We start from the raw sequence: 17430 nt of genomic DNA on the forward strand, positions 1-17430 counted from the left end.
ATAAGGAATTCAGCAACTAAGTTCTAAGTTAAACCATGGATCAATTAATGAGCTCAGTCAAAAGTTAAAATATTACAGAATACATCTTAATTTTTTGCTCTCAATTAAATTATTCTAGAATGAGTTGAGTCCCTAGAATGTTTTTTTTTTACTTATGCATCTCTAAATTGTCTGATTTCAGGTGTCTGATTTCGTCACACGAAATTAAGTTCTTGGATTATTATTTTTTTAACTTTCAAATTAAATGTTCGAAAAGGTTACATCTTTTAGTAATCTGTGAAATTATAAATTATGCAAATGGGGTTTCCGATTCAATGGTTTATATTTTCCTCATAAATATTGTCTGTTTGGAAATAATTTAATTTGATAAGAAAGAAAGTCTAAATCATTTAAGAACCAACTTTTATTAAATATCTGTTTATGAAGTTTAACTACTTGCTCCTTAAACGTTCTTAAACAAATGAATTTTTATGAGCATTAATGTGAAGAAAAAAAACTATTTTAGAACCATCAAGGCAAACATAAAAACATTTAAAAGTCTTACTAACGTAAATGCTTATATGAAATTAAACAAAAACAAATAATAAATAAACACATAAAAAAAATAGAAATCAAACATTTTTGTTGTTTATTTGAATATATACAAGTTTAAGAGCGAGATTATGCAAAAGTATGATGATGGAATGAATTTGAAAATGGAGAAAATAAGAAAACAATTTTGCATATTTTCAAGATCCATAGCTATTAATTAATGATTGTAAGTAGCATATTTACTTTTTGGTGGAGAATAAATAGGTACCCAAGAACTGTGCTCACTCTTATAACTTTTTCCCTTCATGGAATGATGATACTTTTCTTTATGTCTTTGTTGTGGGTAATGTTGGATCAGAGTTTTTGATGGGTAAGCAATTTCGTCATGGTACTGTTTTTGCTGAATCGGAGTTTTCGAAAAATATTCTTCTTTTTCGAAGTACTGTTGTTGAATCGGTGCTTTTGAAGGATAAACTTGCTCTTCCTGGTATTGTTGTTGCAATTGTTGAATTGGGATTTTCGGATAATATTGCTTTTTTTCATAATTATTTTCTTGAAATGATAATTCTTTTTGGACAGGGAAATCAGGTATTTTTGAATGGTAAACATTTTCTTCGTGGTATTGTTGTTGCAAATGATGGGTTGGAATTTGCGGAGGATATTTCTTTTCTTCGTAATTTTGTTGATGGAAATGCGGTGTTTTTGAATGATATTCCTTTTCCTGATGATATTGCTGTTGCAAATGATGCGTCGGATAATCATATTTTGTATGCTGTTGTGTGTAAATTTGCTCCGGGTACTTTGTTTTGGCGTATAAAGTTTGCAATTTGTAGGGAGGTGGCTCAGCGTATATATGTACGTCTGCTGGGTCTTCATTTTCAACTCCAGGCTCGTTAGTCTTGATTTTCGCACGGAAACCCTAATTAAAAATAATAGGAAAAAAAGAAAAAGTGAAAAAACTGAACCAATAGTAAATTAAAAAATATAGAAATTGTTTCTCTACCTCTAATGCCTATAACTTTTCACTTCATTTTTAATAAGGACTTTAAAAACATACTTTAAGAGATATGCATGAACGGTGAAAAAACATTTTGGAAAAACTACCGTATCATTTAAGTTATTAATTCTTATTGCCACACATTTAGTAAAAAATAAAAAATAAAGCTTAGAAGTAATTTTAATCGAATAAATGATTTTTTGCTATGCTCTAAAGTATAGTAACAAAATTACAGAATTTTACCACAGTTAGCAAATTTTATCACAAATTCTAAAACCATATTTTATTAAGGATTTTATCCAAATCATTACCAACGTGCTTCAGTAAAACTTGCCACAGTTTTTAGTATTCCTCTCGAACCAGAGACAGGGTAAATTTTACCATTTTGTAAATTTTACCAGGATAAATTTTTCGAATTATTACAAAATGAGTCGGTCGGTAAAAATCACAGAGCTTGTTGTTCCCATGGAGCACGGTGAGCGTAAAGAGCAATTTGGTGTTCCATACTCTTTTTTGCTGTGTGAAAGTACATTTTATGAAGCCCAAATGAAACGTATGTACTTAAACTTTTGATGCTGGCTTCGGGTAAAGAAGTATAATTACTTTTTTGCAAAAATATATCGAAAGAAATCTTTCATTCTATTACCTTTCTTAAACTTTTTCAAAATTTCTCTCACGAAGTTTACCCGAAAAAAATTTTCAAGGCTTTTTCAGTTATCTTATTGTGTTTTAATTACAATTTCTTATATTTCCCTATCTTTTAGGGTAGACTTTAAAGAACTATAGTCATTTTTTCTTGGAACTCCTGATTTCATTTTGTTGAAATGACAATTTGCGAAAAACAAGAGAAGTGAAGATAAACGGATCATATCTAGTTTTCTTCATTATCTTCAGAATGTACTCCATTCTTCATTAATATAAATGGCAAATTAAGTTGCATATTAAAAATTCCTGAGGTGTAATACAATCACTTTATTAAAAAACTAAAGATATTTCAGATCAAATAGTGTGTTCATTGAATTATAAAATATTTTTAAGTTTCAACACATACAGATAGAGACGCAAATGTGATTTTAATGTTAGCAACAACATTTACCTCAAAACCCCAACAAAGTTTATAAATGATTATCAAATAAACCAAACAAGCATGAAATAATAGTAAATTTTGCTATGCTAGTTTATGTACTTTGAGGTTCGCATTAAGCTTGCATAAACAACCCTTTTATATTGAGATTGAATTTGCATTTACAAAACAAGGCTAGAAAACCTTCTGAAAGCGATGATGTACTATGATTCACAAATCAAGAGTAGAAAGCATTCACAAACAGAAAATAAATGCAACTTCTCAAGATCTATATTAGGTTTCAGAAATCATGACTAAAGCAAGATTTATTTCCGTAACCTTTTATATACTTTTTTTAACACTTTAAAAGTGAAGGTTTGCCTGATTATTAAGTTTTCAACACAAATAAAATGTTGCCTGGACAAAGCTATATTGTAATGTTTACAATAAAAGCTAAAAAAGTAAGATTTTTTGCATGTTTTTATTCAATCCTAAAGAAAACAAGCTCGGATTACTATTATTTCTACTATTTAAAAAAATTATAAATTACTCAAACTTTCCATGCCAACCAAAGGAAAATAAAAGTACTACGTTTTCGATAAGGTTACTTGCTATCCGGGTATGTATATTCTTAAGTATTATTTTTGATACATATTAAATATTTTTCTTCTACTCTTTCATTTAAAAAAAATAACGTTGTTATTAAAAGCAGTGTTCTCAAAATCTTTTAGTTCATGCTATTTTAGGTGGAGAAATGTTTATTTTACTTATTTGACTATTATTACAGATTGCAAGGACGAAATATTTTTTTATAAAAATAATCTTACCTCGTGATCAGCTATGTAATCAACATGTCTATAAATTCCGTACGCATCTGTATATCCATAAGAACCTTTTTTGTAATTGTATTCATCACTCTCTTCTTTGTGAAAATGAGCATTTCCTTTACCATCTTTAATTTCATAGCCGAATTGGTAAGGATCGGTTTTCTAAATAAGGAATATAATATTATATGTAATGATATATAATAAACTAATAAAATATTAAAATGTTTTGACTGCAATGTTACAAAAAAGTGAAGAGGGAAGTAAAAAATTTTAAATTTTTTCATAACTTGTTTTTTCATGAATATTTTCAAATTTCTCTACTTCTCTTACTTGTGATGTATTATCTTCACAGTATTATCCAATAAAACTTTATTTAAAAAAATTAATAGTTTTGATCATAATATAGGATAAGCAAATAAATCGTCCCGGATAAGCAAATATCCCGAATAATCCAATTTATACAAATTGTAATGAATAAATGGTAGAAATTTTAAGATTATCATACAATTAAACATTATTAGTTCAATTAATACAAAATAAAAAGTGCTAATAAGACATTTTAATTTTATTTAGATTCACAATTCATGTAGTTAAAAGGAAAAACATAGATGCAGTTTACCTGACTGTTTTGAATTATGAATTTATATGAGTTTGTTTCTTATTTACACTCTTCTGTACATTTGGCACTCTTCTGTAATTATATTTTGATTTAAAGACTTTGAATGAAATGAATTTAAAGACTGAATGAATTTAAAGACTGTGAATCAAGTCTTTGAATGAAAGTATAAGGTAAAAAAAAAATTTACGTAACTAAGTCTGTAAAACCAAAATCAAAGCACAAATCTGTTTAAGTTTACGTACGCATTTTCCATTCATAGCACGTTCATGCAAAATTGAAGTGCATTTTATTATTTTTCTTTATACTTTTTATACCTATACTTTTTGAGTTCTCTAACTCGAAAGATGCTAAATTACATAAAAGCAAACGAAAAAATAAAATAAAAAAATTATCTTCACAGTATCGTTTATCTTGAAAAAAAGCAAGAATGTTTCATATTCAATCACTTACATATTCGTGATGTTGAGGATAAGATGTTTTCAGATCATATCCATTTTCCACAGGCTCTGTGACGTATTTCTTATGAGAAAATACTCCACAAAGCAGAGTAAGGAACCATATGTACGTTGTCTAGAAGACCAAAAAGGATACATAAATTTATTGTGATACGTAACCCAAATGAACACAAATTGTACAACTATCAGAATTTGTTTCAAAACTCTAAATAATACAACACCTGGACAATTCAAAACATTTTTAATTTTTTTCCTCTTTAACACAGCAACATAAAGTCATCAAAAAAGTCCTTTCTCATTCATAGGGAGTTATTATTAGTCATGCATAATGTAGCATTGCTTTAGAAGTTATTATTATTGTTATTACGAGAATGCATTTTTAAAGAAAGAAAAATGTTTATTGATTTACAACATATTTTCCATAAAACAGCACTTTCCTTTCTTTAAGAGGATAAGTTTTCTTTTAATAATTCTCCAAAAAAGGTTATTAAATGAATATGAAGGGGGTGGAAAAAATAATGGAAACTGTTCTGCACTAATACATTTTTTCATATTTCTCAATAAATAAAAGAAAAATTTTATAACTTCAAAAGTGTTTAGATCATGCGATTTTATACTTCTCCATAAAGTTTAAAGCTTTCAGAGGTTGAGGGACGGTCAATAAATTACAAACGGAAAATAGTATTTTTGAACATCCAATGCCAAAAACTGTAGGAATAAATTAGTAACTTGTAATAATTATTTTGGTAATTATGTATGATAATTTCAAAAATTTCATAAACCTCGCTTGATATTTATGGAGAGATTGATATTTTATGAAAAATAATATTCTTTGTCGTATGTTTTTTTGTTATAACTTTAAAAATATTAAATAAAATAAAGCCAAATTCTTGTAGCAATTTAAAATTAACTAGAAAATTATTGCTTTAAGAAATTTGTTTAAAATTGCTCAAAATATGAGTAATTAAAATAATTCTTTTATAATGCACATAAACAGGAATTTTAAATCTTTTTCCTCATATTTTTGTAATGAATCGTATTTGGCAGCTAAAAAAAAGTCCAACTCGAATATCTTAAAAATTTAATAAGTTCCAAGCAATTTTCAAAGTAGTTTTTGTACTTTTTAAAAGAAATTAAAATGATAAGGGGTTTTCCACATATTTTATTTTGTACTATTAAACAAGATTTATTAAAAATGGCTCCGGCATTGTTGGGGATCATCCTCCATTAAAGCATCTTTTCTTTCACCTGTCTTCTTTCCTTATACAATCATATTTTGATGTATAAACGTTTATTATGAGGAATTATCGTGTTATTTAATTCTGTCTTATGATTAAAAAATAATATTTAATAAATAAAATAATATACGAAAATAATATTTAAGATATTCAAATCTAACTTTTTTATTAGCTGCTAAATACAATTCTCTACAAAATTTTGAGAAAAAAGTTTCATATTTTTCCTGCACATGTGCAGCATTAAAAAAATACTTTGATTTCTCGTATCTTGCTAAGTTTTAGATAAATTGTTCTAAAATTTGAAAGAAATAATTTTGTTATTAATTTTAAATTGCTCTAAAAATTTTGTTTCACTTTATTGAATATATTTAAAGTTATAGCAAAAAACGTAAGACAAAAAAATTAATTTTTTATGAAAATGTCTTTATCTCCATTAATATCTAAGCTAGGTTTATGAAATTTTGCGCAATTATCGCATATAACCAGAATAATTGTTAAAAGTTACAAATTTATTCCTACATTGTGTTCAAAAACACTATTTTCCGTTCGTAATTTATTATCAATCCCTCAAATCTCTAAAACATTAAACTTCATAGAAAATTGTGAGAAATCGCATGATATGAATACTTCTCAAGTTATAAAATAATTTTCCAATTATTTCTTGTGAAATATGATAAAATATATTAGTACAGATATGTTTCCATTATTTTGCCCAACCCTTATATATTAAAAATATTTATTAAGAATTATATGTTACACTTTTAGAAATTTATCGGGAAAATGGTTAAATAGCAATTTATTTAACTGTAACCTTACCATATTCAAACAAAAAAGTCAAAAAACCATAAATAAAATGATAATCAAATACTATTAAACAACAAAAATTTTATCTCACCAACTAAGCCCACCTAACGAAGTCACTTAGTTCCTTGCAACTGCGAACATTATTATAGCCGAGAGGGCTAATCTGTCAGTCTCGTGACCTACAGAACTTGGGTTCGTGTCTCAGCGTTCACACCACAATATTTCCTCCACTCCCTTCAACACATGAAGAGAATTCAATGTCCTACACTCGCCGATTTGTGTCATGCAGTCTCCAATGCCATTTCCGAACAAAAAGTCTATCTCTTATGTCCAGTTAAATTTCTTTTTTTTACGGTATTGAAGCTATAGCTGTAAATGGTTAAAAACCGTATAATATTGCATTCTTGGTGTTATAACCATACTAGTTGCAAACGGTTTCAAAACCGTGAAAGTAAAATACATTCCTTACCATAAACTTTACAGTAAATCGGATGGACAGACTGCTGCCTTAATTTTACCATAATTTTATAATGAAAATACTAACAGTATAGAATTAGCCTTAAACATCTACTTACTTTTTTTAATGAACACTTTTACCATTGGCGTAATTTTAAAACATTTCTCTGATATTCTATTTCAAACTTTTATTAATAAATTAGCACCCTTCGATGGCCAGTCGATTCGCCCTCTCCAGGGCCGTGTTAAGGGTTTATGAACGGGCAATCATCCAGGACTAGCGAAAATGAGTTTCTTCACGAGTTCAAACTAATTAAATTCTAAAATTGAAACAATTCATAATATTTTATGAATTTAAAATGTTTACAGTGTTGCAATGTAACTCAATTATAGTTGTGAACTTTCAATGCTACTTATAAATATATAATGTTTTAAATTCACTACAACAAATTGCCGCAGTGGCTAAATGGTTAAGGTACCCATCTGATATTTTGTAGAACAAGGGTTCAATTCCCGAAGACGGCTTAAAGCATATCCTGCTTCAGATTGATGAGTGGGGTGTAAAGGCAGTTGTTGTGCAATGCTAACCGATCAAGACAAAATTTTCTGTACTTTAACAATAAACAACAACATTCGTTATAAATAGTTTAATAAAAAATTTGAGCTATTTCATCTAACATTGGGAGTGAAAGGAAATTTTACATATTTATTTCCTTTAAAAAAAAAAATCTGAAATAAATATGTAATTAGCTCTCACAATTTGAGCAACTTGCAAGCTATTTCTGTTGATGTTATTTTATTTTTCTATTTCTATTATTTTATCTATAGTACAAATAGCTTTTAAATAATTATATTTCACTCAAGTATAAAATTAAAAAATGATTATATAAAAGTGCTTTCGAAGAGGACAATTAATTAATATTAAAAAAATTTAAAAAAAAATTTTTTGTAATACAACATACTGTGTTTCTCTTGATGTGTCTTAAAATCATTGTTTTAAAGTTCAATAAATTTTACATTTTAGAAAATTTAAAATTAAATGGCAAATTTATCTCCTTTTAATATTTTATTCAGGAATAACATACTTCAATATTTGCCCATTTTACAACCATTTAATAAAACTTTATTCTTAACTTTATTAAAACTTTGTTTACACTTTATTCTATAAGAATTGCGCTGAAATATGTTTCGAAAGTTTACATAAATTTTATGAACTGGTAAAGAATCATTTATATTTTATAAAACATTTTTGCCGTAAATACATATACTTCATAATAAATGTTTGATGTAATTTTTACTTCATAATAAATGTTACTTCATAATAAATGTAATACTTCATAATAAATGTTGAATGTAATTTTTAAAAATCGTTTTCAAAAATTAAAGTTAGTAAAAATTGTTTCCAAAAAAAATCATAAATGCCCATTTTCTAAAATATTTAAATACTTCTTTCAAACAGGAAATAACTGAAAATAGTATTTTTATTTTGCTTATTAATTCTTCTTTAATTGTGAAATAGAATTAAAAATCACTTGTAGAAAAAAATTCAATAGTTTCCCCAATTTTGCTTATTTTTAATTAAAATAACCAATAAGGACTTTTCTTAAAGAACAAATGGTTTTCCTATAGTAATTTGTAAAAAGTATATAATTTGAATTTAAAATAATTTTATAATTTGAAGTAGTTTTTGCTGAAAAAATGTAAAATTTAAACACATCAAGAGGAAAAAGCTTCAAAACCAACAAATCTTTGCACTCGTGATTAAATATAGAATTATGGCTTAGAAAATAAAAATATTTAAAAATTGTTTTCAAAAGTTAAAATTATTAAAAATCGTTTTTGAAAGTTAAAAATTAGCAAAAATTGTTTTCAAAAACTAAAATTAGAAAAACTAATTTCAAAAATTTAAAATGCAAAAACTCGTTTTCTAAAATAGTTAAAAATAATTTTCCAACATCAAATCATCGAAAAAACTTACATTGTTCATTGAGATACTCCAGGTAAGGAGCCTAAAAACCAATTTCTTTCAAAATTCCCAAACGATTGATCTAAAAAGATGGGTTGATTTTTCTTTAAATAGAGAAAAGATGTCCTAAATTTGAGATTTTATCTAATGGACATGGTCAGCGCCCTGCAGCTCCTAATCTCAAACGCCCTATTTTTTTATTTTTATTTTTTTTTAACTTTCGGACACGTTTTTCAAACGGACAGACAACACCCCCAGGGGCCTCATCTACTGATCTTCAAATATTTGATACGAAAGGAAAATCGACATTTTTAGTTTTTTTTTTTTTTTTTTTTTTACCAGCACTTTTCTAGTTTATATATTGGTTGACTTTCTTTTGTTGGCGATTGTTTCGCACGTTTTGTTTCATTGGTAACTTTTATCAATTATTGAGGTGGATCGAATTACGGACAGATCCGTAATAAACTAGGATTAAGAAATACTTTTGTTCCTCCTTCCTCTTTCGAATATAATGAGAATTAAAAAAAATCGTCTGATAAGGATTGTTTTGTTTCGTATTTATCTTTTGAAGTATATAAAAGAGTGTGAACAAATTGGTTTAATGTCTCTTACTTTTTTCTTCGTTCAATTTTTTTTTATTTGAGTTCAGTAATAAAACAAGATAAAGAAATTCGAGGAAATATATTTTCCACACACATTTTAATGAAATACTGTATTGCAAGTTTTTTCTTTAAATAATAGAAAGCTTTTTCATAGAACCATTAAAAATGTAGCTATAGATTTAAAATGTCGAACTTTTTTTTACACAGTTGTAGTAAATATTTAAAAGAAATAGGATAGCAATTGGTTTTAAGTTCTTGTTAAAACAGTTTTAAAGCTTTAAAGGATTTTTTTCTTTTTTATAAAAAAAAAGGGATAAAATAAAAATTCCAGAATACAATTTGGAAAAAAAAATTTTAATACTTTATATCCATAACATTTTGATTTATAAATTTAAAAAGGAGCTTAACATTTATTTGAAAAGATTTTTTTTAAATAGAGACTAATATGAAAAATTCAGAATGCAATTTGGAAAATATTTATCTTTATTACTTTATATCCAAAACATTTTGATTTATAACTTTAAAAACGAATTCAACATTTAATAGCAATTATTCTAAAGAAGTTTTATACATCAAAATGTAAAGCACTCTTTGAAATTTTCCAATGACATGTTTAAACTACATGAAAAGAATAATTTCAGGAAACTGAGGCTGTTAGACATACTTGTCAATGGAAAAATTTCATTTTCTTCAAAGGAAAACATCAGAATGCTTCGAGCATTCAAAACAAGGCGCTCCTTCTCAAGAACAAACAAAAGTTTCATTCATGTTTGGTAGGCCTTGAGAATCCAGAAGAAGAAGAACTTAACCAAAAGTAACAAATAATTCGTAACCGTGTCGATTCTGTAACCGTGAGACAAATCTAGCAACTTGTAACATGGTAAAGAATTTGGCAGTTCGGTCAAATCCAATAACTTTTATTAATTAAATTGTATAAAAATATATTTTTAAATATTAAATTAACACTTTTTATTTTAAAATTTCAAAAGATTTTATTTTATTTTAATATTAAAATATAATATATATTAGTATTTAGCTTGTAGTATATATAGAAGTACCAAACTTAAAGTAATTTGTTTCGTTTCAATACTGCAATTCTTTTCAACTTAAGAAAAAAAAATTGCTAGAAAAAGATTATCAAAATTATTTTCGCAATGTCACCGAGTATCAAGCTATCAGGATCGGTTGTTTGGTGTCGTGTTCATAGATATAGTTCCTGCAGGACAATGGGATTAGTGGTTCGCTCAGCTTTAGCCCTCTTAGGGCTATCATTTTTAATCATGATAACAACTTTGTTAAAGCTAAAATAATCCCAAACTTGTCACACAAAAAAATGAGAGATTACTGAATTTTTAAAGAAGAAATATATTTATGAAGAAAAAAACTTAATTAATAAACTTGTACTAGAAATGCATCGCAATTTATATTTCAAACAGTAAAACTCTTTTAATTTAAAAAAATTAAACTAGGTTTGGAAAGAGAGAGTTAAAATACACAAATATTGAAAAAAAAAGGCATTTTTGCCGGTTCTAACTTTTCAAAAAGTGTATAATAGTTTATTTTTTAAATTTTTAAAAATCTTAAAGCGATAAATGTTTAGTAGTTTTCTCTTTGTAACATATTTCACAGTTGCATTACTTTAAATGAAAGTGTACGTTTAAATTTTCTTTTAATTCCGGCACAGCGTACTAACACGCTTGCGAAGAGCTACTCTTTCATTTTATCTACATTAATATACGAAGATCTGCGGAAATAAAGAAACAATTACCTTATTAACTTTTGATTTAATAATGTGATTTTTTTTTCATGTGGTGTTGTTTGTCAGACAGCTCATCATAGGTATATTTGTGTCCCTAAACGTAAAGGGCACAATACAAAATAACAAACTCTTAATTAACTTTTGAATACATTGTGGGATTTTCTCGTTATATGTACGACTTAAGAGTCGTATCTTTAAAAATCGATATCTCAGGAACTATTCGACCGATTTCCTTCAAATTTGTATTTTGCTATTTAAAATTACAATTTTTAAAAATGATGGCAAAAAATTATATACCTTACAATTCAAAACTTTTTCGTCTATTATTAACTGAAATAATGAAAAATAATGGATATTTACTAAAAGTTGTGGTAAAGGTTATATTTTGCATGGATATGTTTGGATAAACGAAATTTATAATTGTGCGTGAAAATGTTTCAATTCGTTTAAAAAGCTCTTGAGATATGGTGTAATACGCAAGAAGTAAAATTAACATTAAGGTATCCAAACTTTAGACCACTGTACTGAACAAATTATTGTGATCATATTTCCCAGATTACGGCTACCCCCCAATACTTTAGGGATCAGAAATCTGAATCCGCCGGAAAAAGAGTTCTATTTATTCAGAGAAAATAAGTTTTTTGTGCCTGATTTCGTCAATCATCTAATCAAAATATCATCTGCGTGTTAAAATATCATCCGCACTAATTAATTAGCACATTTGAAGTCACCCCTTTGAACTTTTAAGATTGAGTCCTGGAACATGAGATCCGATCATTAGATCATAAGTTATTCAGGGTAGTCCGTTTTTTATTTTGCGCACAGTACAATGCATAACGTAATAACTATCAGTCTTAATGTCCTAACTTTATATGTGCTGCTTAATTAGTACAGACAGTACAGGTACTAAATCAGACGCAGAAAAGTACTTTCTCTGAATAAACATTCATTTTTCAAAGGATTTGGACTTTTGATGAATATATGAGTGTTCGCTACAATCTGGAAAATTTGGTTTTAACAGTTAAAATATAAAAGCGGTCGAAAATTTAAGCCTCTTAATGTTAATTTCACTATTTGCGCATTTCATCATCTCAAAGAAGTCGTAATTTTAAACTGTTTAACACTTCAAATAGTTCCAATAAAATAAATTAGATTTCTCTTTTAATTGATATTTGCGTATTTAGTTTTCTACATAAATTTAGAATTTTGTTTTATAAAATTACGAAAATTAAATAAGGGTAAAAGCTATTATGCATTAAAATTCAAAATTTTTATATCATTTGATAAAAAAATAACAAATATAAGTAATTTTCTACTCGGATATCTTTGAATAAACAAATTTTATAACTGTATGCAAAGAGTTTTTATTCGCTTCATTAGTTCCGGAAATATGGAAATTTTCATAGAATTCACAGAAAATTTCTCATGCGGACACATCCAGGAAAAATAGTTTAAGAATTTAATGATTCAAGAATGATTTATAAGCTCATTTTTCTTATAGTATTTCTGAAAAGCATTTTTACTAGCATACATCAAAATATACAAATTACATTTTAATAATTAAAAAGTTAACAAAAATCTTATTTTTAATTAAATAATGTTTGAGGACAAAAGAAAATAACAAAGAGTTCTAGTGTTTTATAATTTTTTAATTTTCCATTATTATTTTTTTTTCTGCTATATCTTCTCAGTAGCAAAAAAAAATAAGTTAATTCTAGCTTTAAATTTAAAAATATGCAACTTAACTTTAGTACTTAGTTTATGAATTGGGGTGGATTTAATGTAACACATAACTAGCATTACTTGTGATTGTTTAAAATTAAAAGAAATTAATAACATTTAAGAGCAAAGTATAATTTTAAAAAATATTAAAAAAAGGAGTAGAAATACAAAATATGATTTTATACAAATACATGATGTAATTTTAAATAAAAGTAAAGGGGATAAAAGTGCCCACATGTTCCCCTGTCTAAACTGTTGGAAATTGTAACAATTCTCCATATTTTGATGGTCAAGAATTCAAATCCAAAAAAAATTTGTGTTTATTCAGAGAAAAAGAAAAAAACATTTTTGAGTCAAATTTCGTAACTTAAAATGCCCTCTGCTCTATTTAATTACCATTTTAAAGCTTAGACCTTCGAACCATTAAGTCCTAGAACGTGAAAATCCGATCATTAAATCAAAAGTCATTTAGCTCAAAATTTCATTTAGCGCACTAAGTACTTAAGAAACTCATGTTCTGTTTAGTCCACTAGTCTATAATCTTCGCAAAACATGCACACGAAACTGTTAGAAATTTACAGAGTAGAACAATAATACTGTACAAACTTGGTGCATCCTTAATATGGTGCTAAATTGTAGTTGCACCACGTCAACGTACTTCATAAACATTGCTGTACGATACTAAGTTTAAATTTGAACAGAAGCATTGTTCAATCTTAAACCTCACAAATTTTATAGCACTGCTTATTACGACTTAAGGTATTGATATGGTTCAAAGCAGAACCGATATTTCTATGATCTTATAATACATATTTAAATATATCTGAAACAAATTTCGCAACTTTATGGAACAATAAACACAAAAGTATAGTGCGTTATCTTCCAATTAAAATTTAATTCGAGGAAGTACCTATAATCTCAAACCCTGGCGGCTGCAATGGTTTAATAAATAATAACTGTTATGAAACAGAAAGCCTAAGGTCATGAAGAAGTGCTTTATCGTCTTCCAAAATTAAAACTTTCGATTTCAATCAGTCATCTTTTTCTTCCCACCTTATTTCCTACTGTAGTGAAATTTTATTTTGTCCCCATTTCCAGTTATCATTTCTACACCGATAATTACTACGACCAGGAAAACAAATACACGCATCCGTACTTCATATACTTAAAATTTTCGTTTTCGCAAAAACGTGATAATTGTTTAGCACCTGTATCTCAAGGACGTTTGAAAAATGTGTATGTTCTACATTTACAGGCCCTCGTAATTTATGGAACAAAAAAAAATGCGAAAATCGTCACGATCGGTAGCCGTGTTAACTTGTATATTATGCCTCTGGAGGAAATATTAAAAAGCAATTTTTTCGTACTAATTACAATTAATAGGTTACATGGGGTAATCCAAGATAAGAAAAATTGATATTTAGAAGGAGATAACACGAAAACGGAATGGAAGATACATTGTTATGTTATCATTAATTGTATCCCAACTTAATTTATATTTTAACTAATTTAATTTCGTATTTATTTTAACTCAATTATTTGTTTAATTGCCCTTTTTCTTTACTTAAAAAGTCGGGAGTTAAGATAAATTATTGTTTTTGGAACTTCTGCTGGTAAGAGCGATTTATGTTTCCTGTGCAACTGTGAGAAAAACCCAATTTAAGGAGTTATTATAACCTTTGACCAGTGGGTTGTTCGATGAACTCCGCTAGAAAAAGAAAAGAAAAATCAGGATTGGTTAAAATTATTTAAGTTTTGATTGGAGCTTTACTGTTAATCTAAAATAATCTAAGATAATTGGGTTTTGACTTTTGAAGGGGTGGATTTTTAAAGGACGATAAAAATAAAAGAAATTCCTGGGGGTGGGGGTGATGTGAGAAAGAAAGTGAAAATGAAATGAGTTAAGTTGGTTAATGAGGAAAAAGAACTGAGTGGAAATTGTATTAAAGTTAGTCAAATAAGTGGAGAGAATAAAATAGAAATAAGTAGTAACGTTGATAAAAATGATGTGTATGTATTTCTAAAACAATGAATGAAAGACAACGAAAAAAAAAATGCAGTTTGAAGGTCTACAAAGAGGTAATTAAGCATTTTCCTTTCCAATCTCGTGTATGTTCTTTAGAAATGATAATTCTTTTTCTGTTTAAGTAATTGATTGTAATACCTTCTTTTCTACATTAAAAATTTTAAATTTGAATAAAAGGTATATTAGTTTCTACGTTTGGGAATTCTAATCTTTTTCGTGGTCTCTTATTTTAACTACTATTCCTGGCGGCAACGTAATAACATATATTCCTTCAATTTAAAATTGCAAGATTTGCAAAGAAAAAATCTGGATCTTTTTTTTTAAATCTTTTATCTTTTTTACTTATAAAAAATTAAGCATATTGGAACAAATATTTATCAATTAATTTGTCTCAGGGATTTGGAGTCGATAACAATTTTACGAGAATCGGAGACGAGAAAAAATTTTCTAGTCCGGTTTATAATTCCGGTTCATTAAAATTTAAGTCTGATAGATAAAAACAAGAAAAAAAAGTTTCCGATCGAATGAAAATAATTTAAACATAAATATTTACAATTATTTAAAAAAAAATATTAAAAACAAAAATATTAAAATCATTAATTAAATTAATAACTTATAGGACAATTCTAAAGCAGTCGAACTCAGAAATAATTAGCGGAAAACTGATGATGTTTTAAAAGCTGTGGGTTAAATATGGATATCTGAAAATCGCCTTTCCTTCGAGGTGAGCTTTAGCTGCCATAGTATTGTTTTGAGCAGTGTAATAATAATAGATAGAAAATAGAACCTAAATAAGGATTAAGACACTTAAATTAGTATAATCAAACAGGTAAAATTGTTCTACAGATATTGGGTCCAAAATCACAACTTTTGAAACAACTTTCAGCTTTTTCTTTTTTTTTGTGTGATGTAAGAATTGATCTATTATGTAATTTATATCTATACAATTATTAATAATTATATAATGATATACTAATTATTATATATATAAGCATTAAAAAAAGTAGGCTTCGTCTCCTCAGAAAAAAAAGTGTTATAGAGAGGGAAAAAAATACTTAGTTGGAGATTTTCCGCTTTTGTTGGTGACCCATTGCGACATAAGTTACACTCAGATTGCTTGATATCAATTCCTTAAAAATTTCATGTCATAAGTCAGGAAAAAATTTTCTTTATTTTCTTTGCATCAGAATTTGAAGCCTTAAAAAAAATTTGGTTATATATAGATAGATATTTCCATGGAGCTTTTCCATTCAAAATAATATGAGTTAAACAATGAAGAAATATGCCTCCTTGATAACCATTATCTTTTATTACAAAAAAAACGAAACATTTTTTAAGCTTATTTTATTCTCTTATTTTTTTCCTTGTTTGCCAGGTTATAGTTCTAATTAAAAAAAATTAGTTTATTGCGGTGCGTTCCGTATTATTTTTTATTCGTTATGACAGGTTATTTGAATGATCAATAAAAACGTGATAGCAAAGGCGGACCGCTTCACCAGATTAATACTTCTAATCTGAAACCACATGTTTATTTTGTTTATAGTTATAATTTTAAAACGTTTAGCTATAAATCTAAAAAAATTAAAATCAAATAATGTGAATGAAATTTTAATAATATGAATGATAATAATGGTAAATGAAATTTTAAAAATAAAAAGGTTTTGAACTAAAATTCAAAGTTAAGGGAGAAATGGTACATATTTCTTGCGGGGAACAGTAAAAAGTCGCCCTCCTATCATTGACATCAATGATGCTTAAAACTGGCATCATTTTAATTGGAGCAGTTTTAATAGGTATAAAATATTTTAAGAGCAAATTTGGTGCCTATAACAGCGGCACCAATACTGCACATTTTTGTGACAGATTTTTTTTATAGCCCCACGAAGATAGGAGAAAGTAACTTAGTGGTGGTAAATTTTAAATATCATGAGTTGCCTTGAGCAACAGCATCATGCTAGATGATACTGAATACAGTTAATCTTTATTTTGATGAAATGAACAACTAAATACATGTTTTACTTAATCTAATAACGTAAAGCCACCGAGAAAGGCAACAAATAGTAATACATGAAAAACATAAGAATTATTTTGTCTTTAAGTTTTGTGCACGATTTTTTAGTATTGTTCAATACTAAATTATTGATGCTTTCTACACCCCGTACTAAGAACAGGTATTCAGCTAGTAATAAATAAAATATGTAGTAACTTACTACTTAAATATGTTGAAAGAATTCTACATTTTGTTGCATATTTTATGATACCTTTTTCTGAAAAATAATTCTTTTTAAAAACCTTAATTAAAGATAACACTTAATGTAGAAACAATTCTTTTTTTTTCGAGTTTGGCTTAGAAAAGGATTTTAAA

At 27.0% G+C, this 17430-nt stretch overlaps 1 protein-coding gene across 1 annotated transcript; it reads right to left on the reverse strand.

Annotated features, from left to right (window-relative positions):
• Positions 1 to 652: 652 nt before the first annotated feature.
• On the reverse strand, positions 653 to 9825 carry LOC107442646 (uncharacterized). The gene is made up of 4 exons (XM_087150212.1): positions 8969 to 9825; positions 4488 to 4607; positions 3419 to 3580; positions 653 to 1450 (listed from the first exon to the last, which is right to left on the reverse strand). The coding sequence occupies exons 1-4, from the start codon at positions 8975 to 8977 to the stop codon at positions 749 to 751; spliced, it is 993 nt and encodes a 330-aa protein (XP_087006338.1). The 5' UTR covers positions 8978 to 9825; the 3' UTR covers positions 653 to 748.
• Positions 9826 to 17430: the final 7605 nt, after the last annotated feature.

This window comes from Parasteatoda tepidariorum, chromosome 8, assembly GCF_982258835.1.
Source record: "Parasteatoda tepidariorum strain Cologne lab strain chromosome 8, Ptep-v5.0, whole genome shotgun sequence".
In the NCBI taxonomy this organism is placed as follows: Eukaryota; Metazoa; Arthropoda; class Arachnida; order Araneae; family Theridiidae; genus Parasteatoda; species Parasteatoda tepidariorum.